Below are 21,922 nucleotides of genomic sequence, written 5' to 3'. Positions count from 1 at the left end.
TTCCTGTTGGCTAAATTGCCCAACAGATCTTTCCATAGGTATTACTAAGTGCAGTGGTGCCAAGTGCAGTGTTTATGTACAGTATAAACTTGCAGTCTAATTGACTTCACCTCCTTGGAACTTAACACACCAAGAAACATCTGTGCCTGATGTTATTTTATGAAGTGCTGATTCCACCAGTAAAGACACAGGAAAGAAAGGTGGCCACAGAAGAGAAAGTGCAGATTCTGTGTATTGCAGAGAGCTTTTAGCTGCAACTCTTTGCACACAGAGTAATCCTTATTGTATAGCCAACATAATTTCTGTATCTCCACGTGTTGCATAACTATGGATATGAAGCAAACCCAAAGAGCTGTAATTGAGTTTTTGATCACAAAAGGATATCTCCTGACCATCTCAAGCCATTTGCTTGCATCAAGAAGCAACCTTCTAGTGATAAACTCCCAGGGAGATATTCCATCTGTCCCTTCCTAACAAAGAGGGGTCACGAAGAGAGCCTTCAGCAGTATCCCATGCCTCTTCAGTCCAAACTCCCAAATCCCCATACCAGGGATAGAAAAAGAAACCTTTACAAATGTATTTACCAACTCGCCCACTAAGTGGCACTGTTGATGTGCAAAAGATCTTGCATCATTGTCAACTGAACTGGAGAGCCTCCAAATACAAAAACACAACCCTATGCTAACGATATGATATAAAAAGAATTATTTTCTTTTGTCTCCCCTGAATCTCTTATGCATTCATTTCCTTGTGTGTTCACAAGCTGAAGTATGACAAGAGAGTAAGCACTGCTGCTTGGTCGTTTAGTCGTCTCTGACTCTTTGTGACCTCATGGACCAGTCCAGGCCAGAGCTCCCTGTTGGCTGTCACCGCCCCCAGTTCCTTCAAGGTCAACCCAGTCACTTCAAGGATACCGTCTATCCATCTTGCCCTTGGTCGGCCTCTCTTCCTTTTTCCTTCCATTTTCCCCAGCATCGTGATCTTTTCCAAGCTTTCCTGTCTCCTCATGATGTGGCCAAAATACTTTAGCTTTGCCTCTAATATCCTTCCCTCCAGTGAGCAGCCACTGGGCATTATTTCCTGGAGGATGGACTGGTTGGATCTTCTTGCTGTCTAAGGCACTCTCAGGATTTTCCTCCAGCACCAGAGTTCAAAAGTGTCTATCTTCCTTCGCTCAGCCTTCCTTATGGTCCAGCTCTCGCATCCATAGGTTACTATGGGGAATACCATTGCTTTGACTATGCAGACCTTCGTTGCCAGTGTGATGTCTCTGCTCTTCACTATTTTGTCAAGGTTGGCCATTGCTCTCTTCCCAAGAAGTAAACATCTTTTGGTTTCCTGGCTGCAGTCTGCATCTGCAGTGATCTTCGTGCCTAGAAATATAAAGTCTGTCACTGCCTCCACGTTTTCTCCTTCTATTTGCCAGTTATCAATAGGTGTAGTTGCCATGATCTTGATTTTCTTGATGTTTAACTGCAACCCAGCTTTTGCACTTTCTTCTTTCTTTCCCCTTGGTGATAAGGCTCCTCAGCTCCTCCTCGCTTTCGGCCATCAGAGTGGTATCATCTGCATACCTAAGGTTGTTAATGTTTCTTCCAGCAATTTTAACTCCAGCCTTGGATTCCTCAAGCCCCGCATGTCGCATGATGTGTTCTGCGTACAAGTTGAATAGGGAGGGTGAAAGTATACAGCCCTGCCGCACTCCTTTCCCAATCTTGAACCGGTCTGTTGTTCCATGATCTGTTCTTACTGTGGCTACTTGGTCTTTATACAGATTTCTCAGGAGACAGACAAGGTGACCTGGTATCCCCATACCACCAAGAACATGCCATAGTTTATTGTGATCCACACAGTCGAAGGCTTTAGAATAGTCAATAAAGCAGAAGTAGATGTTTTTCTGAAACTCCCTGGCTTCCTCCATTATCCAGTGGATATTGGCAATTTGGTCTATCGTTCCTCTGCCTTTTCTGAACCCAGCTTGGACATTTGGCAACTCTCGCTCCATGTATTGCTGGAGTCTACCTTGCAGGATCTTGAGCATTACCTTATTGGCATAGGAAATAAGTGCTACTGTACGGAAGTTTGAGCATTCTTTAGCATTTCCCTTTTTTGGTATGAGGATATAAATTGATTTTTTCCAATCTGATGGCCAATCTTGTGTTTTCCATATTTGCTGGCATATGGCATGCATCACCTTGATAGCATCACCTTCCAAGATTTTAAACAGCTCAGATGGGATCCCGTCGTCTCCTGCTGCCTTGTTGTTAGCAATGCTTCTTAAGGCCCATTCAACCTCACTCCTCCGAGCAAGCACATCATCTCTTTATTGAATTTCAGCATAGAATGCATGAACCTTCCCCAATGTGTAATTTAGATTTTTTTTAGACTGCAACTCCCATCAGCTCCAGTTAAATAGGATGCTGGGGAAGTCCAAATTATTAGGTAAGCATATATAATCCTTTTAAAAGGAAGCAGTGGTTTTGGCTCATAAGAACAAAACAACATACAAAGTCCAATGGTGAGCAATTCCATAATACTATCTCTAGTGAGCTGGACTTCTACCAGGCAGGTGGACTTTTGGGTCCTTTTAGCATCATAACCAAATGTCAATAACTCTTCATTTATATCAATAATCTTGCGGGATATTTTTTTACATCTGCGATTTGAGGCTAGAAAAAGATATAAAGCTTGAGAACAGGTTGGGGGAATGTATTTTTCTGTTGGAATTGATTTCCCATTGATTGGCAACCTGGATGACTAACTTGCCGATGCCTTTGCCCCACCAGGCACATCGGTTGCATGGAAGAATATCTATGTAACTCACCATGTCCTCCTTGGGAGACAGGGAAAAAAGTCTTCTAAACCTCCCACATCCCTCTTGGCCCTTGCTTTCCACCAACTTCATAGCTGTGCCTCTTAATTGAATCTATCCTTTTAATTCAACACCTATAAATGTTAATGGACCTCTTTAAAGCTCCCTTGCTGGAGCTCTCATTGTGTGTAGTAACCAGGGCAATCACATTTTTATTGGTTTGGCCCTTCTGAAGGAATCATGGAAATTTCCAGTGAGGAGCGATGGACCTTTGAGGATTGGCATTAGTGATACTGGGGCAGTGGGGAAAGTAAAATATGTTGAAAGATTCAGGTCCCTCCACCAAATGAATATGTAACATACATTAGTGGGAGAGGTTTAATTCAGAATAGTAGTGGAGTGGAGCATATTTTTTGAATTAATTTTTGAAAACGGAACTTACTGTGGAGCTTTTCATTCCCTAATTCATCTCTCCCCCTGCCCCAATAAGTGTCCCCGGATGGGGAGATAGTTCCCACAGGCATGACTCTATCACTAAAATCAGACCTTTGTGACTATGAATTAAATGATTAGCTAATGAGCTGAACTTTCATTTTGCTAATTCCAAATTAAATGCACAAAGTAGCTCTTCCATCAAATCCTTATTTTCCACATGTCGATCCCTGTATAGACGTAAGAGCACCACTAGCAAAATAGAAGTCTCAGAGTTTTCCAGAAGATTAAATATATGTTTTCACAAAGAACAAAACAAATGCTAAATAATATTAAGTGACGAAATAAAACATAGCCCAACAAGGTCTGAATGTACTTTGTGGGCATGAAATACTAACTGGTAGGAAGATGTTTGGAATGGAATTTCATTTAACAGTGATGTGAGGGAACAGCAAATGATTCTTTGACCCAGCTGGCAAGATCTTTTTGATGGGCCGGCTGGACCTGGTAGGTGGTGGCCTTTTTCGTGTGTGAGATTCCCAAGGCACCCTTCTTGAGATTCTTGGTTGGGCTGTGAAATCACTTTAACCATTTTGATTTACACAACTTCCCAACAAATTTGGACACTCCAAAGCAAACTGAAATGGTTCCATCCCTGGAGAGTCAGGCTTCTCTGACAATCCAAAATGTGGTTGCCTGTTAAAGATATCAAGGCTTGTTCTTTCTGCTGTCCTTTATGGGAAGCTTTATGTCGCTTCTGTACAATCCATTACGCTGTGAACAGCCTCTGGATACACATTTGCACCTCAGTTTTCTTTGCCATTTGGGCCTTCCTCTGAGCTGTTTATTCTGCTCATCTTACTGCAGAGGTGCTTCCTTTGGGTTCCCCGAAGTGGATTTTCAGCTACTTGCAGCACTTTATGGGCATGGGAAGCCTGTATAGCCAGGTATTCTTTCTTGGATGCATGAAATCTCAAAAGTGGATGGAAATGGAACCCAAAAGACCAGATATTTCTTAACTTATTATTACAGATGGGGGCAGAACCAGAATTGATAGCCCTGATTGTTACTTAATTGAAGTTGTGAAGTTTCTTTGTATTTGTATATATATTTTTTTACAATAAATATTTTTCTGGAGATACCATCTCACCAAAGTTTGGGAATAACATGCAACAAGTAACATACTTAACAGCACTTAGTTACTTTTCTTGGTAAAAAAAAGATGAAAGGAAACTGTTATTGTTGTTGCCATTTACAAACAAATTGTTTAGCCCAGGGGTCCCCAAACTAAGGCCCTCCAAGGTCATTTACCTGGCCCCTGCCCTCAGTTTTATAATATAATATTTTATATAATTTTTAATAATATAATATATTGTATATACATATAATATTGATAATAATATTATGTTATACAATATAATACTAATAATAATACCATATAATAGTATTAATTATATGTTATATATTACATATAATATTACAGTATAGTGGTATAGTTCAATGTAGTAATATATAACTACATTGCTAATATTGTGCTATGCTAATAATATAATATATTGTATGTACATAAAGCTGCTCTGAGTCCCCTTCGGGGTGAGAAGGGCAGGATATAAATGTAATAAATAAATGTAGTAAATAAATAAATAAATAATTTTAGACTTAGGCTCGCCCAAAGTCTGAAATGACTTGAAGGCACACAACAACAACAATCCTAATTAACCTGATTATCTCATTGGCCAGAAGCAGGCCCACACTTCCCATTGAAATCCTGATAGGTTTATGTTGGTTACAATTGTTTTCATTTTTAAATATTGTATTGTTTTTTTTTTGTTGTTGTTGTTTTGCACTACAAATAAGACATGTGCAGTGTGCACAGGAATTTGTTCGTTTTTTTTTCTCCAAATGATAATTCGGCCCCTCCACAGTCTGAAAGATTGTAGACCGGCCCTCTGCTTTAAAAGTTTGAGGACCCCTGGTTTAGCCAGTCCATCCCCTCCAGAGTCGAGAGTCAGGGAGATCTGAGAAGTCTCTCACTTTGTCTGCACAACCAAACACAGAAAGACCTCAAGCCAGGGGATCTCAGCATGCCTTCCAACATTTCACAGATAAACATCAGGACCCTTGTGACCAAACAATGTCACCACGTGGTTAAAGGGACAACAATTATTAATGAGAAAGAACACACAAGAAGGAGAATCTGCAAAAGTTTGCTTTTGCCTAAGTCTACTGTGAAAGGCTGAGTGTAAACTACCTTTGCATTTTGAACTCAGTTTGCAGCAACTGGAATAAGCCAAGGAGAATGGAGAAAAGTGGGAAGAGGAGAGAGAGAAAATGGGACATTTCAAAAACAGGTGAGAAAGCAGGATAACAGCTTAATAATGGATCTGTTCCTGCAAAATTTGGAGCCTGGACACTTAGGAGTCTCACTGGCACCTGAAGCAGCCTGGACACAGGAAGAATTTCTCCTGCCACAGTCAAGCCATTTCACTTGGGAAATGTGGGAACAACTCCTGAGCAGTCTAATTTCCTTTCCTGGCCTACTTCGTGGTAGTTTTGAGTCAGTGGCTAACCAGCCAAAAATCTGTAGTCCAAATTCCAAACATTGTGGATAATTATGGTTTTCTTTGAAATTCAACTATTACCATAAATATCAGAGCCACAGTGGTGCAATGGGTTAAACCCTTGAGCCGACTGGACTGCTGACATAAAGGTTGCTAGTTTGAATCCACAAGATGGGGTGAGCTCCTGTCTGTCAGCTCTAGCTTGCGGGGACATGAGAGAAGCCTCCCAGCAGGTTGATAACACATCCGGGCATCCCCTGGGTAACGTCTCTGTAGACAGCCAATTCTTTAATACCAGAAGCAACTTGCAGTATGCTGTTGAGTTGCTTCTGACAAGATAAAAAAAATGTTAATAAAAATAATACTATCAACAAAGACCTATGCAATACAGTTCACTTCTGTACAGCTGCCCTCCCACTCACCCATTTTATTGGCCCTTTTAACACCATTTTCTTCTTGCCTTGTAAGCATCTTAGCTTCTGTTTTCAAAGCTTTCTCTGTGTGCTTGCTTTAAAAATGGCTTTTATTGATTCAGAACTTGCTTCATTTAAAAAAAATAAAGTAAAGCAAAACTTTAATTCCTTTTCCTTAAAAAAGGTGGTAGTGGTAAGGAGAGCACATGAATTCTTCCTCTAATCACTTGTCCCCAGCAGCAGGGGCTTAAACATACCACCAAATATCATGAGACTTGTGATAAAATCTTTAGCATTGCCTCCGTCATGGAGGGGCCCCTCTAGGCTTCCTCCACATAGGAGTCCTGTATCTCCCTTCAAAGCGAGAGGAAGAGAAACCTCTCCACTGTCATTTGCATAAAACCAATTTCTTAAGATCTTTAATTAAAATCTTTGCAGATTAAGGTTGCCAGGTAAATGGAAGTGTGTTGTTTAGCTGCTGGCTGGCAGCTGCTTCTTTCCTTCTGAGTGGACTGTTAAGAAGCCTTTGCTTCCTGACCTTAGCCTTCCCATGCCTTTCTTTTCCTGTCCACTTGACATTTGCCTTTCTTGCTATTTTGTGCTTCTCTCTGCTTTCTTTGTACTTTTATGGGCTTGAGCATCCCTATGTTATCTCATGGAATTTTATGGATAGTCAGGAACCTTGTGTGGCAACAGAGTTCCTTCACCAATGGATTCCCAACTTTTCCTCTTAAACATACAGGAGGAAATGGTCTTATGAAAGTGCCAGTTCTCAAACGTAAGAAGTCGTTTCATTGGTGTAACAGCCAACATCTTCTACTGAGAGTTACCTTTAAGGGACTGTTTAGGCATTTTATATGCCATTTAATAGGATTATATCAATTTGATTCCATTCTTGTAGTGGTTTTGAGAAGAGGAGTAATAAACACAATGAAAAGGCAATACAGCAACATTGAAATGAGTAGGAACAATTTTTTTTCTCAAATGCTAAAACAAGTAAAGGGAACCTTTTAGTTTTAAAAACTCACTATCCAAGCATTTTTGCCATTTTATACTTCTAAATGAACTATTCAGCTCGGCATACTGGGCATCTGTGACACTGGCAGAATGAGTATGATCTGGCTGCAATAAGTGAAAGTGCATGCCAGTTGGGTTAGCCTTCCAGTACAGCCATATTTAATGGAAGGCAGATTAACACCTTGCGACTCATTATGGAGACCTGGCAGATATCAGCACTAATGACTTCGGGCTCTTTGTGCTGGGGATGCAGATGGCCTGTGTGCTACTCTGTTAAGCCAGGGTTTCCTCAACATGTTAATCCCTGCCTTACTCATGAAGCAAGAGATATACACCGAAAATAGAATGAACGCATTCTTTGAACTGAAGCAATGAACGGTGATGGTCGCCAGTGAAAAGTCTGGTTCTGCAGGTGTGTCTCTTCACGTACTTGAAACAAGGCCACTTTTTCCACCAAAGGTAGTTGGTTGGCAGCTCCAGTCTCAGGGGGAAACCAAGGTTCTCCAGTCAAGATGCAACACCCCTTTTCCATATCCTCCAATAACTCACAAAATGGACAAAGTAATTGATCAGGAAGAATGAGGAGAGATCGCAGCAGGGAAGGACAAGGTCCCATTGCTTCCATTCCTTCCCTCCCCATTACGTTGATGGCAAAGTACTTTTGCACATTGAACTCTGTTTGCAGCAACTCAGGTACATTGAAGATAAAGGGGGGAAGGGGGAAGAAGTGAAAGAAACGGGGGACTGGAACAGTCTCTACCAAATTGGAACAGCTGGAGAGCCCACTTTGAACTTGATTGTGCTTCTTTCTTTTTGGCACTAGTAGGGATGTCTAGTGATTGGGAAAGGTACCATTCTCCAGCTTTCTGCAAGCCACACAGCTCCAAAAGCCATAGGAGACCACAGTCAACCTATTCTGAAATCATTAGTGGAAATCCTCAGACACAACTTGAGTGCTAAAATATGCTATTACTGCCAAGGCTAAACTCCAAACATCATTCCTCTCACCTAGATGGGGAAGATGTAGATCTCTGGATACGTACTGATATATTTTCCACTGACCATGCAGGCTAGGACTGATGGAAACTGTCGCCCAGGAGCACTCGAAAGGCCACGATTTCCTTACTTCTAAAAAGGTTACAATATTTGTCCGCCTGAACTCTATCCGTATAGGATTAAGATGATCTTGTTGAGCTTAACTGGATATTTTATCTCCATTAATGTGCATTAAGTCCAAGTTCCAAATCCTCAAAATGTAGGAAGTTGGAAGGTTAAGGAAAATTATGAAAAGTGTCATTTTGAAAATGATGGCAGTGTAATACAAAGGATGAATTATCTTGAAAAAGGCGGAGGAATTAGTAGAGTACAATCTAAAATTTACTACTGTCTTTTATCTCTCTTTTGTGGATTAAAGATTTTGTTGTATTTTGCTGTATGGTCATGTATACATAAACTCTAGTGTTATAGTCATAGAATCACAGAATCGTAGAACCATAGAGTTGGAAGAGACCACATGGGCCATCTAGTCCAACCCACTACCATGCAGGAAAAGCACAAAGTACCCCTGACAGATGGCCCCAACCTCTGTTTAGTAATAAAGTTGTGTATTTCGTCTTGGATATGTCACTAGATGGAGCCAGAGTAAGAACAACCAAAAGCATAAGGCCCTTTTCTGTAGTTTCCCTTATTCCTACCAGATCCAAAATAATTGGATTTTGGCTCCCACTTTCCCTCCCTAAAACATTAAGAGAAATTGCTTTCTATATGAAATGAATATAGAAAAGCGGCATTATTTTAGGAAATACTATTTTCCATGAAACTAGGGTTGGGAAACTTTTGGCTGCTCAGATGACTTGCATATCCAGATTCATAGCTCCTTGCCATTAGCTAGTCGCTGGGGTGAAGTGCAAAATATCTGGAGGGTCACAGATTTCCAACCCATATTGAGAATGAAAGGCTAAAGGCCAGAAACTTGCAGTATTTGAGCTGGAACCATCTGATGTGTAAACTACACATTTCTCAGGTCACACCACCCATCCAATCTCTCTGAAATGACTAAAAAGAATCAGAAGTCAAGCATTGCAACCTACTAATAATGTTTCTCAGAGGCCACGTTGTTCAAGTAGAAGAGGCCATATTCCTGTTGATAACATAGGTAAAGGTAAAGATTTTCCCCTGATGTTAAGTCCAGTTGTGACTGACTCTGGGGGTTGGTGCTCATCTCCATTTCTAAGCTGAAGAGCCAGCGTTGTCCGTAGACACCTCCAAGGTCATGTGGCCAGCATGACTGCATGGAGTGCCGTTACCTTCCCCCGCTGGAGCGGTACCTATTGATCTACTCACATTTGCATGTTTTCGACCTGCTAGGTTGGCAGGAGCTGGGGCTAACAGCAGGCGCTCATTCCGCTCTCGGCATTTGAACCTGGCGCCTTTTGGTCCACAAGTTCAGCAGTTGCACAGGGAAATATAATCACCATCTTCTTGCATAATGTCTCCTTCCCTGTGCAAGGCAGCTTCACGTGCATCACAACCGTTTATGGCTGTGTATGTTCAGGAGATGTTCAAGCAACATCCAGCTACAGTTTTACAGCAAAACTAACAGGAGATTCAAAAGGCAACATCTGAATTGCCATAGGGAAACTGACTCTGAGGGAAGAGAGACAGCCCAGTAGAATTCAGCCAATGCAGGTGTGGAATCTCATCAAATACATGTAAGGCAGAATCTTGATCAGCATGTCCTACTTTAAAGGGAACGGCACTCTGTTTGAAGCTTTGTCAGATGATACTCCTCTATTTGAAGGATCTTCAAGATAGGTACTGTGGGTTTGTTCTTAAGCTGAATTTAAATGTAAGTCAGAACAGGTATATTTTTCAAGTGTAACTCCAGCCATATAGATCTATCTGTTTATCTATCTTAGCTAAGGATAGCATAGCAAAGATGCTTGTTTTTCTGTCTGTGCCCCTGTTCAGAAGATTTAACCTCACTTTCTGTCCCTGTGATATTTGGATTTGACTTGTGGAAACAGGGATTGAAGATAAAGCTTCAGTAGAGACACCTTTTCCCCATGATAACTCTTTCAGGAGTGAATTTCCCTTTCGAGGGGTAGATTTCTCTCACTTTCTGTTGTCTCATGCATGTTCTTAACTATGAGACATTTGTAAGTAAGATGTTTGAACTTTGGGATTGCCTGTACTATTAGGTAACAGTACGTACTCTATAAGAAGAATAGAGAAGGTTGGAGTTGCCCACCAACAGTTGGCATCTGTAATAGACAATTTACCTGCTGATGTTTTTCCTGCTACAGTACACAGTTTTTCTATTTGATTTATGGTATTTATAATTTACACTGACTGTGCCACTGGTAGCATATACCATCCTTTCTCGCCTTCTCTTCCAGGACGACTAATGGAAACAGCCATTAAGTGACCTGCACTTGCTTGGCCCAGTTTGTTGAGGGGTTTATTGATTCCTTAAGAAGCTTCCATGTTTTCCAGCAAAGGTGATATCACATAAATTGCAGTCACCATGATGAGATAGAAAAAGTATGTGTGTGTGTGTAGGAATTTTGGAAGGATGGGAAGCCTAAACCACAATGTTTATGGATCATTTTCTCTGATTTGGGGACAATTTGAGTTTCACAAACACCTCAAATTGACACACATACATGCACAAATAGTAAAAATTGGCTAAGGTTCAGTGGATTTGAAGGGGCCACAGGAGTGTGGTCCTCTCCTGACTCCTGCTCAAGGATCTGGAATCAGATTAACACCAGGAGAGCCACTGGGGAGATGCAATATAAAATGCATTCTGCCCTATATGTTTAAGAATCTCATATACGCTAACACTTTCTCATAATATTCAAAGACATAGATGTGTTAGTCTGTATTGCTATATAAAGGGACCTTTACATACATTCCAGCAAAGCCCAGTAGGACATTTGCAGAGGCCAAGTGGGCCAGTCACTTTGTAAAACATAAAGACAGCAAGATGGAAGCATAAAAATGAAGCACTGGAGCACTTCAGGCTACCTGGATACCCTGGGTCTGACTTTAGGGTCTGCAAGGCTTAAAACAGAACTAGTTGACAAATTACAGCAGGAGGTTGAAGAATTAACACATTTAATTAAATCTCTCTGGGGTGAAAAAGAATTTTATGCAATGTGTACCAATGGGGAAGGAGGAAGGAATGGAATGGACACTTCTGCCTGGGTTATAAGTAGGCCACAACTTAAGAAAACTTATGAGTAGCTGGACAACTTAGAAAGAAGAGGCTTAAGCAACAATAAACTCTGGACTATTTTTCTGTTGATGCCCTGTGACTTGGGACAGAAAAGGTCCAACTATAATATGTGGTCAGGGAATGGCTTTGTGTTTCTCTCTCTGCATCTGCAAAAGGAGCAGAAGTAAAGCCAAGAATGAATTGTGGATCCATATAGATTACAAGTGAATTGTTGCTTTGTGAAATGAGAATGATTTTGACTTATGGCTATGAGATTTGCAAAAAGTCCTATAATTAACAACTTTAATAAGTGATAAAACCCAGAGTCATGGCTTCCTTTATTTAGTAAATCCATTGCCAGTGTGGTTTTCCTCTTTTCTTACGGCTTTTCACTTTTCCAAATATTACTAATACATTTTAATACATCCAAGGTATGACAGCACACTGCGAGGTATCCATATACAAGCAGTACCCAAGTTACAAACATCCGACTTACAAATGACTCATAGTTAAGAATGGGGTGAGACAACAGGAAGTGAGAGAAATCTACTTCCCAGGAAGGGAAATTCACTCCTGGAAGAGTTATTATCATGTGGAAAAGGTGTCTCCACTGAAGAACCTACAGAACCTATCTTGTTCGTAATATGGTGAAATATGGTTTGTAATATGGAGATTGCCTTTATTGAGAAAATGTGCACAGACACATTGGTAGGGAAAAATTGAGGAAAATATTTAAGATAAATGTGTAATAAATTCCATATGAGAAGGAATAATATTTCTCATAATGCAGTATAGAACTCAAACAGAACAAGGACTCTGGCAGGATTAGGGGAAACACCATGGAAATCACATCTGAGATTTTTCTCAACCTCACTCATCTGTGTTGTATTGTGGCAATAATTGCCTAAATTGCTGGATCATCATCAATATTCAAGATGCTGCGTTGTTAAGGATACTTCAATCCATTGGTTTAAATATGCTCAGAGTTCTTACCTTGTTGCTGAATCTTAACTAATGCACTTTTTATTAAATGGCTATTGTGCTACATTACACCTTTTAATTCCCAAGCTAAACTTATATTGTCAACCTTTTCTCCGTAGAAATGAAACGATGACTTTATTACCTTACATCTGTGTCTATATGAATCTTTTTAAAAAATCAAGCACACTCGCAACTTTATATCTTGTACGTTCTTGCCACCTCCCCAGGTTTTTATGGCTTCCTAATGGACTGTTGCCTATTAATATGTGATATGGAAACACTGACAATCTATTTAAGGAAGCTTTACCTGCATGTGCTGGGTTTTTAAGCATTCCTTAGCCAGCCAATTACTATCCTGCTTATTCCTCTTGTTAAAAAGGTTTGGCTTTTTAGAATTTTTGTGGGGTTTTTTTATTCACTTGTAGGGCAAGCAGTTTTAATAAAGTTAGAAAATGTACCTACAATCTTGTTAGAAAGAGCCCTTTGCTATCTCACATATCTCTTTCGTTAGGAGAAAAGGGGGCAGTTCTCCCATTTCAAGTTTAATTTTTTTAGGCCAGATGAAAATTTATCCACAGCAAAATGGAAGATCACAGTCCAGGGGAAATTAGAAATGTCTGCGGAGAGAGGATGACTGAGCTGGAATGAAGATGAAAAGCCAAAGCAAAGCAAAGAATCGATTTAATATCCATAAATTATGGAACCAATGACACCCCTCCTGCATCTAGTGAAGACCTGAGAAAAAGATCTTCTTAGGGGACATTCATCCTAAAAATATGCACAGCTAGAATGGCACACACTATGTATTCTGTGCAAGGGCAGTGAAGCTATTTCCAGTTACTCGGTTCCCTCATTTCCAATAATGAGACATTGTTAGCATTATGGTATTTGCCATTAGACTATGCAAATATGGAATTTGGAATTCAGATCCTTGAGGAAACCAGACTTCCATTTTCTTTTTAAAATTAAGTTTCTAGCCCACATGCCTATGATGATGAATGAAAAAATTGGGGGCAGCTAAATCATACCCCAGTTCATTGATTTCAGTACAATAAGCTGTGCACACAAGTGATCAGGAAGTAATAAAGAGATTGGAAATTATACATATTTTCATATTTTTTATAAGTTATTATTTTTGTGACAATCAAAAGCAATAATAAACTGTATACAATGTAGAAATTTAGAAATAAAGGAAGTTCTCATACTACTGATATAAGACAAGGAAGACCGAGCAAATTCATTGATGGGATACAGCAGAAGTAGTTCATTTCAACAGACCTCACTATTAATCACCGTTTCCTGTTTCCACGGTAAGTTCAGAACATATCCCATGCAGACACATATCCCTTTTCTGAAATGCTGGGCACAGAAGTGTTTAGGATTTTGGAATATCTACACTGCATATGCTCACATAATGAGAGGTCTTGGAGATGGGCCCTCCTAGGTCTAAATATGAAATATACATGTTATATTAATAGTCTGGAGGTAATTTTATGAAATATTTTAAATAATTTTGTGAACCATCAGAATGCAAAGATGCCACTATCTTAGCTGTGGACGATTTTGCAATATTATGGACGAATTTGGAATATTATGGATTTTGGAATTCTGGATAAGAAATCTTCAACTGTATAGGGGCCATATTGTATATACATATATGATGGAACACATGTATACAGTCGGCCCTCCAAATTTGCAGGGATTAGAGGTGCAGGATGCCGGCAAAAATGGATGAATTACAAATATCTTAAGTCCTGCTCCCCGCTTATTTAACACAGAAAAAAGATAGTACACAGTCCTGTGATTTCCAATCATTTAACTTTGTGTTCTTGTCTCTATTATGACAGGGCCAAAGAAAAAAGGCTAGGCTTGCAATGCATGGTAATGTGATTCATGACAGGTCTGTCAAATCCAAAATCCAACCTTGAACTTTAGTCTTCATAAGAATGTGTGTGTACATACATAAACACAGGTTAGAGTTGTGTCTCACACATTTAAACATTACATTCTTCCAAGTGTGTGCATGCAGATATGGGAGTGACTCATAGAAGAAAGAAAGGCAAAGTGGGATTCATTCCAGAGTGAATACTCCCTTGACACTTTTAAAAAGCGGACAACAATATTTTGGTGACTAAGAAAAATGATCTCTGTTACCATTTTGTCCTCTTTAAAAAAACCCAGACAAGTGACTTCTCAGAGGGACTCATTAGCATCTCTCACCTGTGTCAAGAGGAGCAGGAGACAATAAATAAGCCCTCTGGGATCCATTAAATTAAATCTATTAAATACAGAAGGTACTATAAAAACTGCACATGCTAGGTTTCTCTGTAGAAAGCAAACAGGAAAACAGAGGCTGGCCAGAGTCAAATTAATACTTTTGAAAACTTTTGAATTTACTAAATAAACTGCTACAACAAAAGGGGGACCCATAACTACCTACCGTTACAGCTAACATGGTATCAATACACTTTACCTGAGCAAATGTATCTTTGTAGAAAACTGTTTTCCAAGGAAGATGAAGATGAATTCAAAGTGGAAATAAAGTCTTAGAACCAATATTGCCATCTCTTACTAAGCCGATTTTGCAATGTTTTGTATCCTGCAAAAATCAGGATATCACATAACAAAGATTTTATAAATAGTAGCAAATTTTATTGAACCACAGGTACTCTTGTCCCGTTCGTTACAAAGAAGAGTCTGTTTTCAAGGCCAGAGCTTTGCAAAGTGATTTGGGGGACTGTTTATCGTCTCATGAAATGGCCCTCATGGGTTTGGCATAGACAGGTTGCAAAACGTGGTGGATCAAAAGTAAGAACAGACATCCAAGGAAAACCAAAATCAGGATGGCGAGTAGGACAAAACGGCCAAGGAAGAACGTGTCTACAATCTGAACAAAAGATATAGTTTGCAGATTATTCATGCAGTAGAATAACTCCATAATGTCAGTCTTAACAAGCAAACAATTTCAAAAGACCTGAAGTGACGCTTATTTCCGTATCACCCACACTCCACCCGCTGAAGCCACTGGCAGAGGACCTTTCCCAGGTGCCATTGCCAAAGTGATCACTTAGAATCATAGAGTTGGAAGAGACTTCAAGGGCCATCCAGTCCAGCCCCTGCCATGCAGGAACACACAATCAAAGCACTCCTGACAGATGTTCACAACAAGAATTAAAAGACATAATTTGACAATACATCTGCTTGTGTCGCCAAGGTTCTGGTCAATATAGCAAAATTTTAGGCTCTGCCAAGATGATGTATCACCAAATGCAATACATTTTACTCATTCACAACAGTATTTTTCATTCTTAGAAAGTCTATCTCAAAATTGTTTGGAAGTTTCCTGCCATGTTTATTATTGCTTAACTTTTACAAAGGCCTTGGGTCTGCTAGGGACATCAGATGGATGAATGTTGGCTATCCTGCCTTGTAACTGCTCTGTCCACACAGATATCACTGAACTACAGTGGATAGTCTATCCACCAAAGACATGTAGGAATGCATGCCAGGACACATAGGAAGATGTGAGGTTAAAATCTGGATCCCTATGGCTCTGAACAGCTATGATAGCAACAACAGAAAGAATATAGTTGTGAGACATGCAATCTGCTCTTCCCATTCAATCAATAAGACATGGATTCCAAAACTATTTTCCCAGCTCCTGGGACTCTTCAAGACACTCATCTTAAAGCTTCATGAAACAGCATTAGCACAAACTTGACCTTGCCTTTGCTACAGAACAACTCTCCTGTGGGTGCCATGTTTTCTCGTTCGACACGCTTCACTTTTTAATTAGCTAATTAGCAGGCTTTGGGTGCTGAAAGCACAGGGCATGTATTATTGATACCATATTGTGCTGAATTGCTGCTGAGGTTAGTCCTCAAAATCCTCACAATAAACTCTTTTTGTTGCACAGGTCTCTTTCTCTCTGTTTCCATGTAGTTTCTGAAACTGATTCTGCAACACTGATCAACGTAAATCCAAAAGGAATACATATGCAGGATAGAAAGAAATGGAGGGGGGATATTGCTAGGGTTCAGATTTCAGAGATACCTGGACATGAGCTATAGAAGGCATGGGCAAATTTTGTCCCTCAGGTGTTTTGAACTTCAACTCCCACAATTCCCAACAGCTGATAGGCTGTTAGGAATTGTGGGAGTTAACGTCCAAAACACCTGGAGGGCCAAAGTCTGCCCATGCCTGAACTATAGGGTATTGCCACAGCATATTACTGCTGGTGTCAATGTTCTGATTTTAGATTACTGAAGGTCTCAGATAGCACAACATTGAGGGTTTTTTTTTACACATGTGGTTATTTTGAATGCTTTATTTGAGCTTTAATTCGTTGCTTACAATTCTTACTCTATCACCCACCTCGAGCAAGCTTTGCCTTGGAAAGCAAGACAAAAATATTTTTAATGACTACCAGATAAATGTTGTGAGCAAAATGCAACAGGAAATCTACATCTATTGCAGTAAAGGCACATTATTTGTCCTAGAAACTAAAAGACAAGACAGTTCTTTCCAAGAAAGGTACAGCTGTCTTAAGTGGCCAAGACAACTTCCCTTGCTATTCAATGTGCTGACAGCAGGGCTTTGCATGGAGGAATACGTCCAGGAAGGGGCCTAATGTTAGAAGGCTCAAAACATCCCCAGTACTGAGGAGAGGAAAAGGGGGAAGGTTTTGAAATGAATGGGGAGTTTAAATAATTAGGAGTGGGGATCTCTGGGAAGAAGAGGAATTTCCTCTGAAGTATATTTGTGAGGAAACCATACTGTGGGTAATGAACATTCAGATCATTTTGGAAGGTTAAATCTAGCAGCAGAGAAAAGGCCTTGAGGAGGAACGTGTGATTATCAGTGAAATCTGCTGGAGGCAGCAGCTGCAAGGGTGTTTTGGGGGGAAAGGGGAAGGATTACGGTTGCCCCTGGAGAAAGGGCATGGGGTGGGAGAAAATGAAGCACTTTTAATAAGCAGCCAAGTGTCAGCACCAAGAGAGAAAGAAAAACAGCTTCTGGGATCAAGGATGTGATCATTGAAATTAAAATTCACATCTTTACTGCCAGACATTCACATAGCAAGAAACTGACTAAACCTCATGTTACTGGATTTTGGGCAATTAAAAAAAAACCTCCACAGAGTAGGACATCAGAGTCTCAAACTTGTTTGATGATGATGACTGAGGAAGACAATGTGAGAGATTAGGTCATATTCAATATGACTATTTTTTTCTGATTTGCTTTATTGCTTATTTATGCCTCACTGTGCTTTGTAGTTTTGTTAGAAGTTTTCTATAATATCAATTAAGTATGTGTTTGTTTATTTAATATACTGTAGTCAATAAAAATATTTTTAAAGGAATACAAAGTTTCCTATGACTATGCAACAAAATAAGAGTTACAGACTTGGATGCTTATGTGTCTACTTATAAGAAATATACACGTTTGTGTATCTTCTCATGGAAAAGTTATTTCCCTAATGAATGACCCTGTGGGGAAGCAAATTCACTCTGCAAACAAACCTCAGTGTAAAAGCATTTCCCCTCAGAGGGCTGCTTTATGGTACTTAATATAGTAGTGACTTCAGTGGGAAAATTCAACATTCCTTTCAAGGCTCTTTCCAGTTCAAACTCTTTACATTTTTAAACTGGCTTTTTCCATGTGCCTGGCACAGATGTATTTTAACTCTGTGTATCTTGTTATATATTTTCATAGAATTGTGTCTCTTGTTTTAATTATATTGTACCCCTCCTTGAGCTGCAGTGAGAGGTGGGTTGTCGTTATTTCATTTCAAAACCGGAGAACTGTGTGTTCACACAGGACTGGTACTCTGAGGTAAAGCTGAATTATTTTAAAAGTATGGATTCAGACTTAGGCTTCTATCAACTTTTGGAGGCAGAATAACTAACTCCTCATCTCTTTCTCCAACCTCCACCCTTTGTGCAACTCTGGTAAGCACTTGTCTTCATCTGGGAAATGGGCAATTAGTTGACCACTTATAGTGATGTATTTTATGCAACACTCTTCTGGGTAAACTCTGATCACTTGAGCAACATAGCGTTGTCAATTTACAATGCAACCTAGATTAAAAATGCTTAGTAAAAGAAACTATGAACGGAGAGAGCCAGGGACTTAGAACATCTTTACCTTAATTTCTGTACTTGGGGTTGGCAGCTCACTGGCACGAGGAAAAAGCAACAGAGCCAATGTAATTATGACAGCAGCAAAGAAAACCAAAATGACAGAAAACCTGGAAGGGGGTGACGGAGAAAAATACAATAATCATAAATTACTGAAGTCACACTTTCTTCAAATAACTTTTGATTATAACATGAATAAAATCATAAGGTTTCATGATCTAGAAAGTGAACATATCCAGGTGTTCCTAGATAAAATGGATTATCTCAAGATGGCTTCAGGCCTAGTTACACAACAGAGCCATTTTTTATCACTTTGGTAGAACACCAACACTTTGAGCTGAGTGAAGAATGTGTCCTTAACTGGTTTTTCAGGAACATTCTGTGGCTTTGGATACCATCGACCATAATATTCCCTCTCTGGGCCACTTTCTAGGATGGGACTTAGAGGCAATTTTACAACTGTTCCCGTCCCTCTTGGGAGGAAAAAAAACCCTATGATTTCATTTAAAAAACTTTTTTTACCTGAGAGAACATATCTCTAGGAATCTCTAGGTCCTCCAGCATAACTTTATGGTCAACTTCTGCTGGTGGAAGTCAGCCATACAGTTGTGCAGGAGGACAATGAGATTTCTAGAAAGAATATGTTAATCAAATCCACACAAGTGAAAAGCACAATGGGGAGGGCTGACTGCACTTTTTGTAAAAAAAAATTCTGTGTAATTGGAGCATCATTTCCACAAATAAAATTTTTACTAATAAAAACCGCTAGAATTGATTAATCCAACTCATTGATTAAGCAATGCCGCTTCCATTTAACAAAATGCATTAATGACATCTTAACTTCTAAAAATAGGTGCTCTACAATAAAATGCCTGCTGTAAATATATATTCAACAAAGATAGGAATGATTTCAGTCTGTTTTTGCTTGCCACAAAAACTCAGGTTAAGACTCTCTTGTAAGTAATGCCACTGAAGGAAAAGAAATTAATGTAGTGGATTAATGATAAAACCCAGCCACCCCTAAATCTATAAAGGATAGAATCATAGTTGGATGGAGAAGGTCTTGTAGGCTGTCTAATTCCAATTCCTGAGCAGTGCAAACATTCAGAACTAGATCAGACCCAATAGATGACTATCCAGTCTCTACATTATGATCTGCAGTGGGAGAGAGCCCAGCCTCCCTCCAGGCAATTGGTTCCTTTCTTGGGTTGCTCTTAGCAGCAAGAGGTTTCCTCTTAATGTGTGCCTGAGATTCACATGGTTAGCAGTTTCCCCTCCAATTACTTTCTCAGCAGGAGAAATCACCTTACCTAGTGAGTCCAGAAGCTCTGGATAACACCACGCAAAGCAGCAAGGTCAGTACCCAAAGCAGTGCTAAAATGAATACTCCTGGCCCAACGCCAAGCACTGTGCCAGACATCCTGGAAGGCAAGAGAGATCATTCAACCCCCAAAAACCTCTCCCAATCAAGACTAGAGCTTTGATGTCTGTGAAGTTTTGATTGCTTATCATTGAAAATAATTTTTACTAGGACCTACCATTCAGGGAAAGGGGCAGTATTTTTAAAGGATATACAGTAGTCTGGGAAGGGCTGGTACTGGAAGATGGTGTGTTTTCATTGCTACTGTACTTATATATAGGCCACAACACAAACTATGCTAAAACAATTTGTGGCCACTTCACTGCAGGAATTCCAACAGCGACATCTACACAAATACATTGCCAGTAGAAGGAAGAGGAAAAGGATGCAGGAGGAGAAGAATGCAGAAAAAGATGGAGAAGGATGCAACAGAAGAAAAATGAAGGATGCAGAAGGATGAAAAAAGAGAATGATGCAGAAGGAAAAGGATGCTGAAAGAGAAGAAGAAGCAGGATGCAGAAAGATAAGGATGTAGAAGAAGGATACAGAAAGAGAAGGATGCAGAAGGAGATGGAGAAGGATGCAGAAACAGAAGAATGCAGAAGGAGAAATATACAGAAAGAGAAAGACACAGAAAGAAAAGGAAGCTTAAGAGGAAGGATGCAGAACATGAAGGATGAAAAAGGATTCAGAAAGAGATAGAAAGATGCAGAAAGAGATTGAGAAGGACACATATAAACAAGGATGCAGAAGGAGAAGGATACATAAAAAGGATGGAGAAGGAGATGAAGAAGGAAACAGAAACAGAAGTATGCAGAGGAGAAGGATGTAGAAGGAGAAATATACAGAAAGAAATGGATGCAGAAAAAGAAGGAAGCTTAAAAAGAAGGATGCAGAAGAAAGGTTTGGAGAAAGATGCAGAACGAGATGGATGAAGAGGGATTCAGAAAGAGATAGAGAAGGATGCAGGAGAAGGATGCAGAAAGAGATGAAGGATTCAGATAGAGAAGGGTGTAGAAAGAGATAGAACGCTGCAGAAGAAGATTGCAGGAGATGGAGGAGGAGGATGTAGAACGAGAAGATGCAGAAGATGCAGAAAGAGAAGGATGCAGAAAGCAAAGCAGAAGAAGATGCAGAAAGGGAAGGATGTAGGAAAGAAGCCAAAGAAGCACTAGAAGGGGAATGCAGAAGTCCTTCTTTGGCCATTATGGAGATTGCCATTCCCTTCTTCTCTCCAAAGTGCCCAAGGTTCCCCAGCCATGTCATTCTGCAAAGCTCTGAAGCTTCCTCACACATCCATGATGTGCTTTGCAATGAGCAAGATGAGAAATGATCACATCAGAGCTGAAATCCCCCCAGGATCCCAGGAGTCTTCATCACGATGTTATTATACCCCCTATTTGTAAAACAGGAAAGATGTCATCTCCCCAACAGAAGGCTTGCCACTTTCCCCCACCTCTGTGAAGGTCTGCATACTTTTCTAAGCAGCCTAGCAGCCTAGGGCTGGCTCTACACTGGAGAATGAATCCGGTTTGATACCACTTTAAGTGCCATTGCTATGGAACCCAGGGATGTGTGGGTTGGTGAGGCTTCAGAATTCTTTGACACAGAAGGCCAAGGACCTTGTCAAACTACAACTCCTCTGCACAAACACTGCAGGGGCGGGGGGCCTACCTCACAGGCCTGTGGTGGTGTCTGCGCATGCGCGGAGGCGTCGCAGGCTACCTCAGTGTTATGTCAAACTGAACCGCTTTGCAAAGCGAAAGCGCTCTTCAGACTTCCGATATAACGCGGAGGCGAATGGCAAAGCAAGGGAAGTACCTGTGGGAGAAAGAAGATGGGAAAGAGAGCAACTCCCTACCCGCAGCCGGGCCCGAAGCAACCTAAACGCCCACTTCCCTCTCGCCAAAAACTGCAAACAGAGCCCCCTTCCATCCCCGTGGCCTTTTATCCAATCGCAGAAAGGCTTTTATTTATAGTACTCCGA

The 21,922-nt window shown here is 40.3% G+C and overlaps 1 protein-coding gene across 3 annotated transcripts; it reads right to left on the bottom strand.

Moving 5' to 3' along the window:
• Positions 1 to 15,063: 15,063 nt before the first annotated feature.
• tmem218 (transmembrane protein 218) lies at positions 15,064 to 21,902 on the bottom strand. Of its 3 annotated transcripts, none has more exons than XM_003226305.3 (4): positions 21,757 to 21,902; positions 19,886 to 19,996; positions 18,583 to 18,685; positions 15,064 to 15,322 (listed from the first exon to the last, which is right to left on the bottom strand). In XM_003226305.3, exons 2-4 carry the CDS (start codon positions 19,993 to 19,995, stop codon positions 15,185 to 15,187), a joined length of 351 nt encoding a protein of 116 aa, XP_003226353.2. In that variant the 5' UTR covers position 19,996; positions 21,757 to 21,902; the 3' UTR covers positions 15,064 to 15,184. The 3 variants fall into 3 exon arrangements, with proteins under 3 accessions (XP_003226353.2, XP_008117303.2, XP_008117304.2); XM_008119096.2 differs by having other exon boundaries at positions 21,797 to 21,892; XM_008119097.2 differs by lacking the exon at positions 21,757 to 21,902 and adding an exon at positions 21,610 to 21,750.
• Between the last annotated feature and the right edge of the window lie 20 nt (positions 21,903 to 21,922).

The sequence above is a fragment of the Anolis carolinensis genome, unplaced genomic scaffold (genome assembly GCF_035594765.1).
Source record: "Anolis carolinensis isolate JA03-04 unplaced genomic scaffold, rAnoCar3.1.pri scaffold_8, whole genome shotgun sequence".
Taxonomy (NCBI): domain Eukaryota; kingdom Metazoa; phylum Chordata; class Lepidosauria; order Squamata; family Dactyloidae; genus Anolis; species Anolis carolinensis.
Note: the sequence above shows the minus strand (reverse complement) of the source record. Positions and strands in the feature narration are given on the sequence as shown.